This window comes from Falco naumanni, chromosome 6 (assembly GCF_017639655.2).
Source record: "Falco naumanni isolate bFalNau1 chromosome 6, bFalNau1.pat, whole genome shotgun sequence".
Lineage (NCBI taxonomy): Eukaryota > Metazoa > Chordata > Aves > Falconiformes > Falconidae > Falco > Falco naumanni.
In genome coordinates, this window is record NC_054059.1 from 18,460,090 (window position 1) to 18,476,970 (window position 16,881).

A 16,881-nucleotide genomic window follows, 5' to 3' on the forward strand; every position below is an offset into this window, starting at 1 on the left:
TGGATTGATGGAGTGAGGCCAGTTGTATGAGGTTCAACAAGAAGTGCCAGGTCCTGCACCTGGGTCACAACAACCCCATGCAACGCTACAATCTTGGGGAAGAGTGGCTGGAAAGCTGCCTGGGGGAAAAAAACATGGGGGTGTTGGTCAACAGCTAGGTGGGCATGAACCAGCACTGTGCCCAGGTGGCCAAGAAGGCCAAGTGCACCCTGGTTTGTATCACAAACAGTGTGGCCAGCAGCAGGACAAGGGCAGTGATCGTCCCCCTGTACTTGGCACTGGTGAGGCCGCACTTCAAATCCTGTGTTCAGTTTGGGGCACCTCACTATAAGGAAGACATCGAGTGCTGGATGATCTTAACAGTCTTTTCCAACTTAAATGATTGTTTGCTTCTAATGATTTTCAAGATATAAAAATAATTGATTTGGGAATGTAACCCCTTATATATCCCTGGCTTTTCAGAAATAGGACCTGACCATTTTTTGAAGTGTTACATATATAAGAATTGCTTTTAAATACAGACTGGGGTGTGTGGGGAGGGAGCATTCTTAGCAAGGAGGTTAAAGGGGTTAAAACTTAACTAGTCAACATCACTAATGTAGAAATCCCCACTACTAGCTTTGCTTAACGGCAAAGTAGTTCTGTAGCTGCGTTCTGAGCTCTCTTTCTGAGAGCAAATGTTTTCTTCCATCCTATTTCTCAATACAGAAAAGAGTTCTCAGAACATGGAACATGTCTTTGGTATCACGTCAAAATGTCAAAAATTGAGACCTAACTGTAACTCTTACTTTTGAGTTGAAAATTATGAAAAAAACCAGACCCTATAGAAAAGTACCAAGACATCTGTAAGCACCTATATGAAATACAGAATGAAATGGCAAGATGGCCTTCTGAGCAATGCAATCTCCTCTCTTGTCACCAGTGTGTTAATGGAATATGTACCCATGCAAGTGAAGACAAAATTGGAGTAACGTGTTTCGATTACCTGTGAAATACTGCAGCTTTGTGATGCTCTAAGTCTCCTGACTTAAATTAAAACTAACAAAACCCCCAAACACTCTATTGTGCAGTAAAATATTGATATGGGGAATACATTACAGTAAGTACCACAGTAACTTTACCGACCTCTCTGCATTACACAGTTGCAAAGCTACTTGGTTGTACAGCTTATCCCACATAATGCAACAAAGGAGAAAAAAAATATAGTTAACATACAGCTTAGTGGAGTAATTTAAAATTTTATTTTTCCATTGTCTTGCAACAGATTTTGGTATTATTTTTCTTATTACTTCTTTTATAATTGACATTTCCTAATACATTTCAGAAAGCTGAAAAATAATTAAACTGTTTTCTCTCTGAACAGTAATTTTTCACCTCTCAATGCACAAACATATATTGCCTGATAAGCATTTTGTTTCTCTCAAGGTTTGTTACAAATACTACTACTCTCAGATATTTAGACAGCTGGAAATTTGATTTTTCTGATTATAACCTTTCATTACATCTAGTTCATGTTTGTTAGCATGAACAAATAGTGCAATGCAACTCATTAATATGAGAACAACCAACATTTTGCAATCTGAGAGGCAGTAAAAACTGTTTATTATAAGGCCGAAGAAATGAAGCAACTTATTCACTGGGCATTACAACCATATGTAGGGGTGGTTTGTTTATGATGTGAATGGAATGGGCACCATATGAGCAGCCTGTATCTCCCGGCTGCACTGCTCCTGAGCCCCACTCGGCATTGCATAACTGATCGGCTTTCGCACTCCTAGATCTATTACGGTGCTAATGGTGTTTTATTTAATGTGGAAATGACACGTTGTTTTTTATGGGTTTCACAATTCCCAAGCCATTTGGCCAAAGGACCGTCACGCACGGCAACAGCTATTACTTCACAGCCTTACAAAACTGGGAGTGCATTAGGTGTGTGCAGGGTGTAACAAACTTGCAATGTGCAGAGCACACTTAGGACACATTGAATGAAATGCATGTCCTTGGAAAAGCAGAAACATCCAGACGAGCTTTGGGAAAAGGAAGTTTAAAAATATAAACCATATTTTTCTTTCCCTCCAGAAACGTGCAAATCCTTTTTCTTTTCTCATGCAAATAAACTACTTTTCCTTCCTATTTTGTGAACAGCTGGGTTCCCGCAGAGACATCAGGCAAATCTGACAGGACTGGGTGAGCACTGTTTTCCCACCTTTAATGCACAGTTCTGGAGGGAACAAACTAACAGTTGGTCCTTGCACCACCTGTGGAGCTCCCCAGTGTGCTTCCCCACCTTCAAAGCCGCAGCTGCAGGCAGGGCATCGGGCTGCTCTTCCCCTGGTGTCAGAGCCTCGTGCTCCCCAAGCAGCACTGGATCTTGTAGCATTTCTTAAAATAGTGGTGGCAGTACATTAAATGTCTGATCCTACTTCCACTGAGGTCTGTGGTGGTCTTTTGCATTCATTTCAATTAACCTCAGATCAGGCTTTAATGTAGCAGCATGCCTATGTGGGATCTCTGAGGAGAGATCTGAAAATGAAAAAAAGCTAGTTCTACTGTGATTATCTTTTTTGCATTATTAAGTGTACGAGCAGGCTCTTCACAGAAGGCTCTTAATTTTCTACATAGGTACAAAATAGCAGTATATATCTATAAACATAGATGACTTGGTAAATTAAAATATCTGCCTTCTCAGGACTCTAATTAGCAATCTACTTTGAAAAATATGGTAAAATATTTCCAAACTGTATCAAAATAGATTTCCTGAAGTTTACTACAAAATAGAAAGCACTGTCACTTCAAAACTTGCCCCAAGACCCTTGTTCTCCCTCTCTAAATTCCTTCCCAGATATAGCACCTCCTACAAGCATATGTCAGAGCTCATAAGGGTAGGAGGGAAAAAGATCCTCCTAAAACCTACCCCCAACATTTTTAGCACCACGTGCATCTTAGGTTCCTTTGCTGCAGTGTTAATTCAGGCACTATCCTGGATAACTGTCTACCCTGCTGAAAAATACTAAGTTATAAAAAGCACAGTATTGCATTGCTGTTGGCGGCGTACCTGGGGAGGTATGTTGTGCCTCTACTGAAAATACACTTAGAGCACTAGGAAGACCCTGCTTACCTTGGGCCTGAACATGCTGCCTCTGTCAGGACATGCTATTTTAGTATACATGTTAATTTGGCAAAACCACCAACTATGGCATTTCAGCACGGAGTGAACAAAGTCACCAGTATTCATCAAGAAATTCATAAAATCTTTTCTGTGGCTACAGGTAAGGGGGAGACCTAAACTTTCAGCAGAGGATTAAGATGCAAACTTCATCACACTCATAAATAAATACCATCCCCACAGTGAAACAGTTATTGCTATGATGCATCAGCCTAATAGGGCTGCCTGAGAAACAGTTGGAATAAAAACCTGGCACTGCTTCAATGAAACCACTGACACTAACTGCGGGGACTTCACAGGAGCCAGAGCAGATCCTCAGTGAGAAGCAGATTTCTGTATGAAATCTCTTCCCAGGACCACAGGTAGAAGAGACAAGCGAGCTCAATCTAGCTGGTGTATGAAATGCCTTTTTAATGTTTCTTCCTAAAGAATCAAGCCAAGACCTTCATAGTGGGACCCCTCCATAGAACACTGTAGAACCTTTTGGATCTAAGAATAAAGTGGTCTCCTAAAACATGAAGACCCTGTATAAGGATTATAAGCTTTCAGCAATTAATTATCCCAAATTTCTGAATTTGGAACAAAATTTTCACAGAGCATCTTGAAGCTAAATGGTTACGGCATTCTTCTAAGAGACAAACTCCACATCCAGGAGGGCACAAGCCAGCTGGATGCTCTGGCTGCACACTGCAGATGAGAAGTGGATGCCATGCTGCTGCCCAAACACCTCACCCTGCCTGTGCTTTTTGTAAGCAATAACCTGGTATAGTCACTTAATATCAAGACATTTTTTATGACTGAGGGGCTCGGATGAATAAAAATGTGTCCCTTAGACTGCTGTTAGGTCCCTAAATACCTTCATTAAGGTTGAACACTTGCTACTATCACCCTTCTCTGATACATTCTTTGGCTTAGGAGAGGTGCCTTGTTGTTTGATGTGGTGACCTTTACAAATCCCATTTTTAGATGTCTAATTGCTCCTAGCCACGTAATATTTGTCCTGACATAAGGCAGCATTGCAGGGTTGAGCTTGCAATTTCCCTGGTACACCTAGTCAAAGCACTTGCAACCTTATTTAAAAAATAGGATACTAAAGCCAAAGTTGCAAATACATCTGGCAACATTTAAAACAGACTGTTGCATGTGAAAATCAAAAACTTACCTGAGAAATGGAATTCCACAGACAATTTTTTTTAAAAAATACCAAATAGAAGAAAAGTAACAAAAGGCAATTTTTAGAATACATTACAGAATACTGGCATGTTATACAAACGTAATTAACCCATTGAAATTTAGACTAGTTCTAAGTTATGTTCAAGGCACCTTTTTTATAAATAGCTTTTTCAATGTTCATTCTACATTCACACTAGTTTAACCATGTAAACAAGTCTGTGAAAGCTCAGATTAAGGTCACTTTCAGATATGTGTGCCAAATACTTCAGAAAAATATCATATTACATGGAAAATTCAATAAAGTAAGATAGATCCATCTGCTGCCCAAACAGTTCAATAACTGCTATGGGGTAAATTATTAACAATATGAAGCCTATAGGAGGTTTTAAAAAATTAGTTTAAAGACAAGTATCATGCAATGCATTAACATTTTGTGTTTATCATTTGAAAGTGTACATAAATGCTAAAAAAATGCGAGCCACTATTCCTAGTGCTATCCTATTTTTAAAGGGCAAGTCTTTGGAAACAGTAGTATTTGAAGTTTAAAAACTGTTTTCCCCACACTTAAATCTTACAATGTACTAGTATGTACTTTCTTCACAAGGAAAATGTATAAAATTAATGTTACAATATAAACACTATAAACAACTCCCTTGAGACACCTTCTGGACACGGAATTTCTGTAAAGACTTAAGTGTAACAATTCTAGGATAATTATGTAAAAATATGTACATTCATTCCAATGTCCTAGATCCCAGAAGAAACCCAAGAAAGGTCTACAAAAGTTGCCCATCGGTCTTGTCCAGTTAAGATTATCTCCAGCTTGGACACTCTTGCTGTATTTCAACAGAACCAACAAAAATTTTACTTGCTTTTGTGTAGGAAGTTCCCAAACTTTTGCATAAATCCTCTCAGCTTATTTTCATTAGGCTGCAATGGATGATAAGCAGTTGAGTTGTAGCTGACCATGTGGTTACTCCTGCCGTAACTATTCCCTAAGGTCTTGCTTTTAATATCTGAGAGATGTGAAGTGCTGTTGGGTGTGTTTCCTGCAGGCTGGCTAGCATTTTCCATCTTACAGAATGGCTCAAAGCGACTATAAACACGCCTTTCACTCAAACGGGATCTTAGCTCCTCCTGGCATTTTGAGCTTGGCAACTGTGGTGTCACTGAACTTGCTCTCTGAAGAGCAGAAACAGGGGCGCTTTCGGGAGTAGTGTTTGTGGTGCTTTCCTTTACATCTTGATACTGAATCTGTTCTGTATTAAATCTTGGGGTAGAGGCATCTCCTGCAGTTTCTATGAACTTACTTTCAAGGGGGCACAAGAGAGGACACTTTTTATTGCTTTCATCAGATGGAGGTTTTTGAGACTTTGGTGACTTTGGTGACTTTGTTGGGCTCCCTGTGACATCTTCTTTACTTCTGTTCAAGCTACCTTGAGAATTTGATGATGTATTTCTCTTTCTCCTTGGGGAAGAATCTGTCTTATTCTCAGAAATCTTTGGTTTTTGATTCTCTTCTTCAGAAACCAGTGTGTCAGAACTACTACACATTCTGTAAAAGGCAGGACCCCTGTTTTTTGACAAGTTTTCCTTCTTGTCTGGTGTGAGATTAAGAAGTGACCTCAATTTCTGGGATCCTTTCTTTAGAAAACTTGGGGAATTCTTACTTTCTTTCTTTGCTGTGCAATCCTTACTAGACTCCTCCTTGCCAGCTTCAGTGAGAGCAGCCATAGAGATTGCCTTGCTAGAAGTTGGGCTTTTTAGCTCTCCTTTGAGGTTCTTTTCCTCCTGTGGTAAGTGGTTGGTCACACTGTGTAAACTTTTAGAGCTCTTCAGTGTGTCTTCTGGAAGTTTTGGACTAACTGGCTGCTTAAGTCTATGCCTAGTCAGTGTGCTGTAAACGTAATTGGATGCATGTTTGTTGGCACTAGGGTCTAATATGGATTTTGAATTGAACATGGGAAAACTTCTTCTTTTTAGCATATTTTCATTTTGAAGGTTCTTCAGATTTTCTGCATGTTTGTCTGCGCACAGTGTCGTGTACAAGTAGAGAGATGAGTCACCCGTTGCATTTGAATTTACAGTAGGTTTTGTGTTGTCTGCAATATGAATTCTGTGGGGTTTTGGTGCATCTGATTTCAGAGGGACGCTTGTGCTAAGCTCTTCTACAATATTATCTGTTCCATTTTGCACACTCGGAGCATGATTAGATGTCCCTTTAGGTGTTGCACTTCCCTCTGACCCAATTATAGTTGAATTTGTAGAACTTGCACAGCTGCTTACTTCCTGCTGTTCAGGTAAAGTTGGCTGAAACACCAATGATGAGCGTAAGCGAGAATGCGAATACAGTGCATGAGCTTTAATATTTTCAGCTGTGTCATAGCTATCATATCTGTCACCCAAGGCTGAGCCATTAGACTCCACTGGGTAATCTGATTGATCATTCAAATATGACTTAATTCGCCAGTTACGTAGGAATGATTTTGTTGTGTGTTCAAGGGTTGGCATCCTTTGCTGCAGATGGCGTATATGGTTATCTGTCCCATTAAAAGACCTCCGTACAATTGAATTTCTTTCTGCAAGATTTACCTTTGGACGTGAAAACTGATCAGCAAAACTTTGCTGGGGTGTATTGTAGTTATTTGTATATCCTCCCCGCAACGAAGAAACAATACTAAGGCTATCAGATGGCATCTTCCAAGCATTTGATTGATTGTTGGCTCTATTAATAGCTCTGTTGAGCAACAGGTAAGGTGTCCTTTCTGGCTTCTCCCCAGCATAACTATGTCTCTTCCAGTGCTCATTTTTTTCACTAGGTTGATACTGCTGGATTGTATTTTGTATATTAAAACCTGGATGAAACGGTTGTTTACTATAGGCTTGATTTCTCAAGGCATATTTATCTATTTCATTTACTGCATATCTTCCACGAGTTTTCCAACAAATAGGATCTATCTTGTGAACCGTGTCTTGCCTACTGAAAAGGTTTCTTTGGCTAGAAACTGAAGCCAAGGAAGACACTGAGTGTTGGTATGTATCGTTATCCCAGAGTGTCCTGCGACTGTTTACACGCACTAATTCTGGAGCAAATGAATTGGGAACAGAAGAACGGGCGTACAGTGTCCTGAACTCTTCATCAAAGGATTCAACCAGCTGTCCTGTGATAACTTGAACCATACTGAGGTTGGTTTTTTCAAATGACCACATAAAGCTGAAAGAAGAACAAAAGACCATTAGAAACAGTTCTTTTGAACTGAAGTATTACACTGGTCCTTCTTAATAAGAAAGCTTTCACACAAACCTGGGTTTTGTACAAGTCTTCTCTAAATAAATAAATAAATAGTGGGAATGATTCATATAATTTGGATTTGGAAGGTCTAATCTAATACAACTCGAAATCAGGTGGTGATTTTCCACTGCTTTCAGTGACAGCAGGAATGAGTCTATAACCACTTAATTGCCCTTAAAAAAAGTGAATATTACAAAAAAGCATTCACAAATGTAGAACAGCGGAGTAGAAATACCTAATGGAGCAAAATTACCTCTACAAAGACTAAGCCAGGATTGGCTAGACCCACTGCATTTACTCCTGAGTCAGAGAATGTTAATGTGTAGTTATGTTGTGGAAAAAAAATAGAAAAAAAGAAAAAAAAGAAAGAAAGAAATAATATGCAGAACTACTTTAACAGTTCTGGATGTACTTCACTCTAAACACATTTTCAAAAAGATGCACCTCAGAATTGTTAAAAAGTTTACATTTTCTACTATGCACACCAGATTGGATATGAACATTTATTTTAATTGCAATGATGCTGTTCTGATGCAGGCAATTTACATCTTTTCTACCCACCTTAGAAAGGCTGAACGTATGCTCAAACCTAAGTAGCTATAGCTGCTTTACAGCTAGAAAATTAGATAAAATACATTAACATGTACACTAAGTATGTTTCAACAAGCCTAGTATCATGGTGTCTAAAGCTTGTGATTTGTAGATTACAACAAAGAAAAAATCAATTTTGCAATGCTATTTTCATGAAAAAAAAAGAAATTAAACCTATAAACTTCTTTTATTTGCATTTATCTTCTGGATATAAGAAAATAGGCTTGTAGTATTCACATAAATACCTTGCTTATTTCTTCTTTTTTTTTTCTTTTTTTATTTTTCAGGAAATAATACTGTGCTGAGATTAAATCAGGTCATGCTGCATAAATCTCTTCTATTTTCACAATTAAAACCAATATGTTTTGTAATACTTAAAAAACCTCTAAACTTTAAATTGAGTTCAGAGAGCAAGAATTCAGAAAAACTCATCTTTCCTGTTATAAATCACTAGATTCTTTTACACAACACAAGCTTAATGTCTACAGAAACTGATCATTCCATCCCTTGTGCTGCTAGGTCTCAAAGTAGTGTTATTTTTCAAAATGAAATGAGAAAACCCATCACATTCTCACAGAAGCTAACACTGTGTGGAGATGTCAAAGCAGGCAGACTCTCCCTGGACTCTCCTACACTGACTCATTTATGAACTTGTCACTTACCTCACTACCCTCTATATACATCAGTCTGAATTTGGGGCTGGCCAAGCCTCAAAGGAAATAAAAAGCCAGATTTTAGAAAGCTTACAGTGGTGCAAATCTGTGAAAGTCAGTGGTTGTGGATCTGGCACCCAGGCACTATGCTGGCAGAAACTAATTTGGTAGACCAAAGGAGAGAAGTGTAGCATGAAAAGAAGGAAAATATTTAATAACGTGTGAGATAGAACTGTCCCTGCTTTAACTTATTTTTTTTCCAGCTCTGCAAAACTATAACTTCTTCCAGCCTATGCTTTGCACACATACACTGGCAATAAAATGGGAAGTAGAATAAAGAAACTTAGCCAAATATAAAGAGAAACTATGCCAGCTTAACTTGGGAAATTCTGAATTTGACCGTGATACACTACAGAGTGCCACAGAACAGGTCTACAATGTAGCTTTAGAAAATTATTACGAGGAGAAGCTATCCAAGAGAGCTTATGAAATAATTTTGGCAGCCTTTTCTGGAGTGAATGTTAAACAAGAATAATTCAGACAACATAAGACAAATCAGTATTTTTCTCTCTTTTAGCAAGTCTCCAGCTGTAGCAAAAGCTATAGCCTTTATTTCTTATTTGTGAAAACCTAATAGAAGATGTCAAAACTGGGCTCTCTGTTAGCAATGAGTATCCATGATAACTTGTTAAATTACAGCAAAGAAATCAAATTTGCCCATGGAGTTCCCTGGAAGAATTTTCAGAAATAGAAAAAAAACCAACCAGATTTGCAATAGGAAAGGTACTAAGATCACAGGTTTTGTACAGACACCTCAGTAACTGTTCTTACCTGTAAGAACCATATATGACTTTCTTACAGTCAACAAGAATAAATTTTTGTTCCATTTTTCCATAGAATTTTGCTCCTGTTTTAGAGTAGTAATCTTGTCCTTTCACTGTCCGCACCCTCATGTTCTGAAAAAGACAATTGAAATACTTTAGTTGATATCATATATTCCATATTTAGCATCCAGGGGTTTAAAAGTCAGAGGTACAGTAGGAGAAGAGTTATCCTATTGCATATCAGTAAAGTCTGCAGGGAAGACTGGTAAAACTTGTCTTCTAGGGATCCAAGTTACTGTTTTGTCTTCAAGACTGATGAAATTCCCTAGGCCATAGAAAATGAAATTTTGCTTTTCCATAGCCACTGCTCCCAGAAATGATGGTCTGGCACAAGATGTCTTTGACAAGAGAAAGAGGTTTTGTACTGAAAAGAGCCAATTGTTTTCATAATCTGATATAAAATATTTAGAAGATTTCTAAGCATCTCATCTAATCAGAGACAAAATCTGAAGAACCAGGATCATTTTTAATTGAACAAGGCTGTTATATCTACAAACACAGATACCCTACTCTGAGATAATCCATTGAATGATACCACCTGGCACCAGAATCCCTTGCAGTTATACCACCATTAAGATTTCTCAATCAGCTTTGCACCATCAATCACATTTCTAAATTCAGAGATGCTATCACAACATGCATAGGTAGCATGAACTCTATGCAGCAGTTATGTTTGAATTCTGTTAAGACACTTTATGTTTTACTCATGCAAGCTCAGTAAATTGCACTTGGGAAATTTTCTATGTTGGATCTCAAAAATGTGGTAAATTTTTCTCCCAGGATGCAAATGAAATTGGTTCAGGTAAGCCATTGTCTTCTAGAAATAAAAAAAATTCAAAAGATGTGTTACTGCACTGTGCTAATATAATTTTCAAAAAGTTCTTACATGGATGTAGAAAAAATGTAAAAGCATTTATCAGAAATTGTTACAGAAAGGTATTTATTTATAGAAAAAATAAAATTTATATTCAGTGCAAACCAACCTACAGCACTGAACTCATGTGTCTGTGAGATACAAAATGCATCACAAGACATAAAAATGGCTTAGAATATAGCTGTGAATGATCACGATATTTACTGTAGCTTCTAGCCTTGCAATATTTGTTCTAGCAATGCTGATTTGTGGTAATTTACAAGTATTCCAGTGCAAGTGAAATCTGTAGCTTAGCACTGCCTTTAAGAAAACCCATATGATTATTGCATAGACTGTATAAATGGAAATAGTGGAATATAAGACTTGTGAATACAAAGGACTGTCTGGCTTCATGGGACTGCTACAAGGACAGGGTGAAAATCACAGCAGACATGGTCTGTAAAGGCCAGGTAGAGATGGGTTACGGTGGTTCATGAAGCAATACAGGTAAGACTGTGTGCAGGGTAAATTCAGAAAAACTGGGGGGAGAAAGTAAGCAGAATAGAATAGAACAGAACAGCATAGAATAGCATAATTTCAGTTGGAAGGGAGCCACAATGACCACCTAGATGGACTGCTTGGCCACTTCAGGGTTGACCAAAAGCTAAAGCATACTATTAAGGGCATTGTCCAAACACTTTTTAAACACAGGCTTGGGACATCAATCACCTCTCTAGGAAGCCTGTTTGACCACCCTCTTAGTAAAGACATGCTTCCAAATGTCCATGAAAACCTCCCCAGTGCACTTTTGAACCACTCCCATGAGTCCTGTCACTGGATACCAGGGAGGAGAGCTCAGCGCCTCCCTCTCCACTTACCCTCCTCAGAAAGATGTAGAGATGTTTAAACTTACAAATGTATTTAAGATTCCAGGCTATAAAGTATGACTGAGTTTACAATACAGTTACATAAACCTTTACTGTCTATGGGAGCACTTACACATTTACCTAAAATATATCAGGTTCTGATAGACAGAGGTTGTAGGAGTTTTAACAATAGTGTCTGCTACAATCCAATGAACTTTATCTTTCCAAACAGAAAATTAAAAAAAAAAAAGGTGAAAACCTCCATGAAATGAATGAAAGCACATTTCCAAATAACACATGCTTTCTAAATCAGTATATAATTCATTGTTGGTATTTGAAAACAATTATTGAAAGAAAAATCAAATCAAAGAAGCAAGAGTAACACTTAAAAGCTGCTGAGCTGGCAAATTATGGTTTAGTTCAAACTATCCAAGTTCTTTACATTTTGTTTCTTTATATAGGTGAATTTTTACTTAGCATCTTTGTCAAACTGTTTGAACAAAAATGCAACTTAATTAAAATGTACAAAGACAGTATTTAAAAATTTGTAACCTAAATGTTTTTGCAAATGTGCTAGAAACATAAAACGTAAATTTACCTCTTCATTAGGTAAATAATAGAAATATTATCTAGAAATGCTGTAAAACTGTAAAAGTGAAAACCCAGGTGGATGCTTAGGTATATTTTCAAAAACAGCTAAAAAAGAATTAATAACAATAACCACCCAATTTGCATTATTGAATGGGAGGTTAACGTAATTTTGCATCTCTACCTGCTAATCACTTTTGACAACCTAGTATTGTGTCTTTCAAGTTTTCTTCACACCAGTTAGAAGTTTTCTTATCAGTGAAAGTCAATTTTCCCACTTTTCCAGTGTGGTTTTGTTGGACTTTGAACAAACCAATCCCATTGAAGAAAATTATTCTCTTTCCAGCAGCTACTCAAGCTTTAAGTAAAAATAATTAAATAAAAAGCTTTTATTTGAAAGTTAAATAATGTGGAAAAAGTAATTACTGAAAAGAGAAAAAAATACTGGAATTTACCCATTCTAAAGTTTATCACAATAGGAAACCCTTATTTACTATAAAATAAAATGTTGTGAACTAGTCATGAAGTTTGCATTTACTTTAATGACTTATTTACTCAATTCTGTATACCATGTAATTATATTTTTATTTCAGATTTAAATTTAACTATAATAAATTATATCTATGTCATTATAATTTGAAGAAGGTAACTCGAGAGGCAGCTTATATATTTTCAAGTAAACATAACAAGTAATGCTGGCCTAAAGACATGTCAGCTGAACACATCAAATCTTACTGAGATAAGGCCGGATTGGTGTTGAACAGGATAACACTTGGGAATCTGGAATGCTGGAGGCACAAGCAAGGCTAATGGCTTGCAAATTACCATACTATATATATATAAAAAAAGCTTTGCCTTAGGTATTCATAAGTGGAAATATAACTTCAAGTAGGCCTATCTAAAAAAGGAATAAAATTTCCATTAAGTTACTGCTTTTTAAAAAAATCATAGTCTCTGCTTCCCCTGTTCTATCATTCTTCCTCCAGCTTTTCTATCCTGCTTCCTTAATCCCGTACTCTTTTCCTGTCTCACCATGTCATCCTCTATACAGATGGGAACATGGCAGCACAAAGGCATGTGCCTGAGATCAGAGATCATGCTCACCTTTCTCACAGTTCATCTGGCGTTCTTCAGCTACTTTGAACCCTCTAATTAGGTGCCAGGGATGCATACTGTGAATAATTGCCCAAAATATAGACAAAATTTGAGGATACACAGTGACAATGCCTTCCACTTAGAATCAGAAGCAGTAAAGATGTACATAGTGAATTGTGAGCCCCATCTGGTATGAGACGCTGTTTTCTACTCGGTTGCATCCTCAGGCTAAAGGTCTCCCCTGCTGAAAGCAGCATGTCACCAATCACTGCATCGTTGTGGCTAAAGCAATAGTTCATTTCTGAACCCTGAGAGGAAAATCCCGGGCAAACCAGAAACCAACAAACCCACACACCACGAAGGAACCAAGCTAGCCTGATGGGACACACAAACGTATGTAAGGTCAGCCACAGTGATTCAAACGGAAGGTCTGTCTGGTCCTGTAACCTGTTTCTGTCAGTGACTGCTAACGGATGTGTACGGAGGGATAGTTTAATCAAGGACTTGATGTTTTAGAAGGTTTTTGAAGCCAGACACAGGATCTCCTCCCTCCTCCAAGAGCAGGCTGTAGGACACTCAGGGACATTTAAAACAGCCGCTGGCTGCAGTTTAAGGAAGGCCATCAGGGCTATCCAGTTAAATGACACCCAAATGATGAACAAGAAAGAAGCCCTAACCTCTTCTTACATATGAGTGCACCATTATCTTCCCAGAGAGAGACACATAAGCACAGTTTAAAATTATGAAGTGCAATTCAATTACATATTTATTTTAATCAGTAAAAATCCTCCAGTGTGACAGATAAGTACAGTGAATATAGTGGTCTCAAACCTTTCACTTCAGCACTTACTTGCAGAGACTGTTTTTATCAGTGTTCAATACACACTCTATACTTGCTGTAAAGAATACACCTAACAGTTTTCAAGGAAAAAAAACCAAAACACTTTTCTCATATCGTTCATAATTACTAATACTACTTATTATCCTGGGTCTCTCTTCTTACTAAGACATAATAGTTGCTGTAGAAATGCTAAGTAGTTTTCAAGTTTGCTTCTATTCTGACTTTGAATCTGATTCAATGACCACCGAAGACAAAATCTCAGTGACTTCGCTGCAATCTGGCCCTTAGCACAGAAGTTTGCTCACAGATACAAGACTGTGCTGTGCAGGTCTATTTAATAACCAAATCTGACTCAGACTTGGAAGTACTGGAAAACTTTTGTTGAATTGGATAACACTGGTGAGAAATAATTGGCTGCAATCAGGTCTCAAGAGTAGCTGCTACTATGCATTTAAGTACACATATCTGGGAGTAGACTTCACAAAAGGAAAGTAAAATCAATTCATTAGTGGTTTTATTTTCTCATTCCTGCAATTCATTAAAAATACTGAGAGGATTTTCAGGTAATAAACAGTTCCTGCTGAATTGCTTTCAATATCCTCCTATAGCAAGATGATTCTTCATTATTGCCAGAGAAGTAGAAATAGGTTTCTGGAGAGCATGGAGCCTCTTCCACATGCCTCACCTTATGTCAAGTAAAACACAAAGATCTGGCATCAGCTGAGGAGCTTGGTTGACTTCTTGAGCATTATGCAACATTGGCTGCATTGGTTCTTTATTTCTAATACAAAATTAAGTTATTGCATTTGAACATTCTGGTGGTTCTGGGGATTGTTGTCTTGGTGCTGCATTCTGCAGTACAAACCTATTTCACAGTTTGCTGCAGCACCTGTCAGTAGTACGAAAAAGCATCTCTTGAAAAATTTGGCTATTAGGTTTTGAGAAATCACCTGGAAAAAGTCTGAATCTGTAACGACTCTTCATCTTTCTATGTAAAGGAATTGCTGACTGAACAAGTCAGACCAGCGACAGAGTTAGTCAAAGAAGCTTAGGTAGAGAAGAGAAAAAAAAATAAAACACATTAATTACTGAGGAAAATTGTAGGACAGTCAGGAAACAGATAAATGAAACTTGGGAAAGAGAAACGTGAAAGTATCTGAGTTGAGTTGCACTGGTGATGTTAAGATGAACATTAAGTATAAACCAACCCACAAGAAGAAATACTGTACAGAATTCTAAAAAAGCTCCTAGTAAACCCCGATTTTATATTCTCCTATACAGAATTCACAAAATAATCATAATATATATAATCTATCCATTTTTTCAGCTATATCTTTCAATAAAGAGGGAAACAGGCCCTGATACGCAGTCAGACTACAGATAAGGAAAGCTGTCTGCACAGACGTTTAATGAAGATTTGAATAAAATATATTTTTTCCCATGCAGACTACTGAATTGTAAATCTGAATTAAAAAACCCAAAACATTTCATTCATCACTGCATCTCATATTTTACTGATTCAATGGCAGTGAAAAAGAGCTAGAGAAGGCGCTGAGTCAGAAAAGCTTTACAGAAATTCCTCATCATGAGTGCATGGCATGAGGAGCATCTGCCATACTCCTGCAAGACTGAACCAAATCATAACAGGGAATAACGAGATCAATGTTGCTGGTGCTACAGTTTGAGGAAAAGAAATCGATCCATACACCTCTGTCCTCTTCTTGCTTTCACTGAACAGCAGCGGAAGAATGAAAGCCAAGAGCACAGAAAGCTGAAGATGTTTTGTGTGGGTCTTTTGGGTTATTTTGTGTTTTGTTTTTTTTTGGTTTGGGTTGGGTTTTTTTGGTGGTTGGGGTTTTTTTGTTGTGGTTTTTTTTTATTTTATTTTATTTTTGTTAACATTGAAGCAATGGGAAAAAGGAAATGGGAGAAAACTTCTCCAGAGTACTGACTGTTCCTTCACAGTCACCTACAGCTTCTCTTCATCCTCACGAAAGGCACGGGAGAATCACTGCAGGAGTAGCAAGCTTTTATTCTCAGAGCAACAGTCACTGGGACTAGCACTTGGATGAGAAAACCATTACTTTGAAAAGCTTCATTACAAGCTAAACTGGAAACCCAGCGCAACAGGATTACTGCTTAGCTTTTTGGCATGTATTTTTCATTTTCTGATAAAACTCTAAGTATTCTAAGTAAACCTTGCAGAGTAAAGATATATTCTATTTCTCCCATCATTATGAAGTAGAAACATAAAAAACATAACATCACTGAAGAGGCCAAGTCCAAACTTCTCCAATCCACACTAATCTGTACAAAATCCTCTAATGTCTGTACATCAATTCTTTCAAACATAGAAATGCCTGTGGGTCTATAAAACCATATTAAAAAGACAACCTCGAATCCACTAAAAAGAAGTTAAGCTTTTGAAACAGCTGTAGATACAGAATTAATTTCAAAATGTACACTATGGCATTTTTTGAGATTTCACTTGAAATTAATATTCCCAGTTTCTTTTCTTTTGGGATGATAAAACTCATGCCATGAAAAGACATATCACCATCTTTGGCAACCTCTATGGCATAGTTAATCCAAGTAACCAGCAAATGGTGGTATCTCAAGTTCCAAAGTATGGAAATATTGCCACATACTGACTTCATGAAGGCAATCACGACCAGCGTTTACAGAACCCAACAGGTTTTTGATGTTTTCTTTCCAAAAATTCCCATAGCTCTGTGCATTAGGCCACCAGAGGGCAATCCCACACACTCATACACAACAAACAAGCATAGAAAGTGGTGTGGGAATACTTCTAAGGACCTAAGTCAATACTACAGAGCAAAAATTGGTATAAAATAAGTTTGCTCCAAAATTCTACCAAA

At 37.6% G+C, this 16,881-nt stretch overlaps 1 protein-coding gene across 1 annotated transcript in view; it reads right to left on the reverse strand.

The window, feature by feature from the left end:
* Positions 1–1,284: 1,284 nt before the first annotated feature.
* The window catches only part of FAM83B (family with sequence similarity 83 member B), a 50,335-nt gene continuing 34,738 nt past the window's right edge, over positions 1,285–16,881 (reverse strand). Inside the window, exons 3-4 of the mRNA XM_040599442.1 lie at positions 9,707–9,831; positions 1,285–7,553 (exon numbers count right to left, since the gene is read on the reverse strand). Of these exons, the coding sequence (XP_040455376.1) occupies positions 5,204–7,553; positions 9,707–9,831 (2,475 nt within the window). The 3' untranslated portion in view covers positions 1,285–5,203. The remainder of the gene's footprint in view (positions 7,554–9,706; positions 9,832–16,881) is intronic.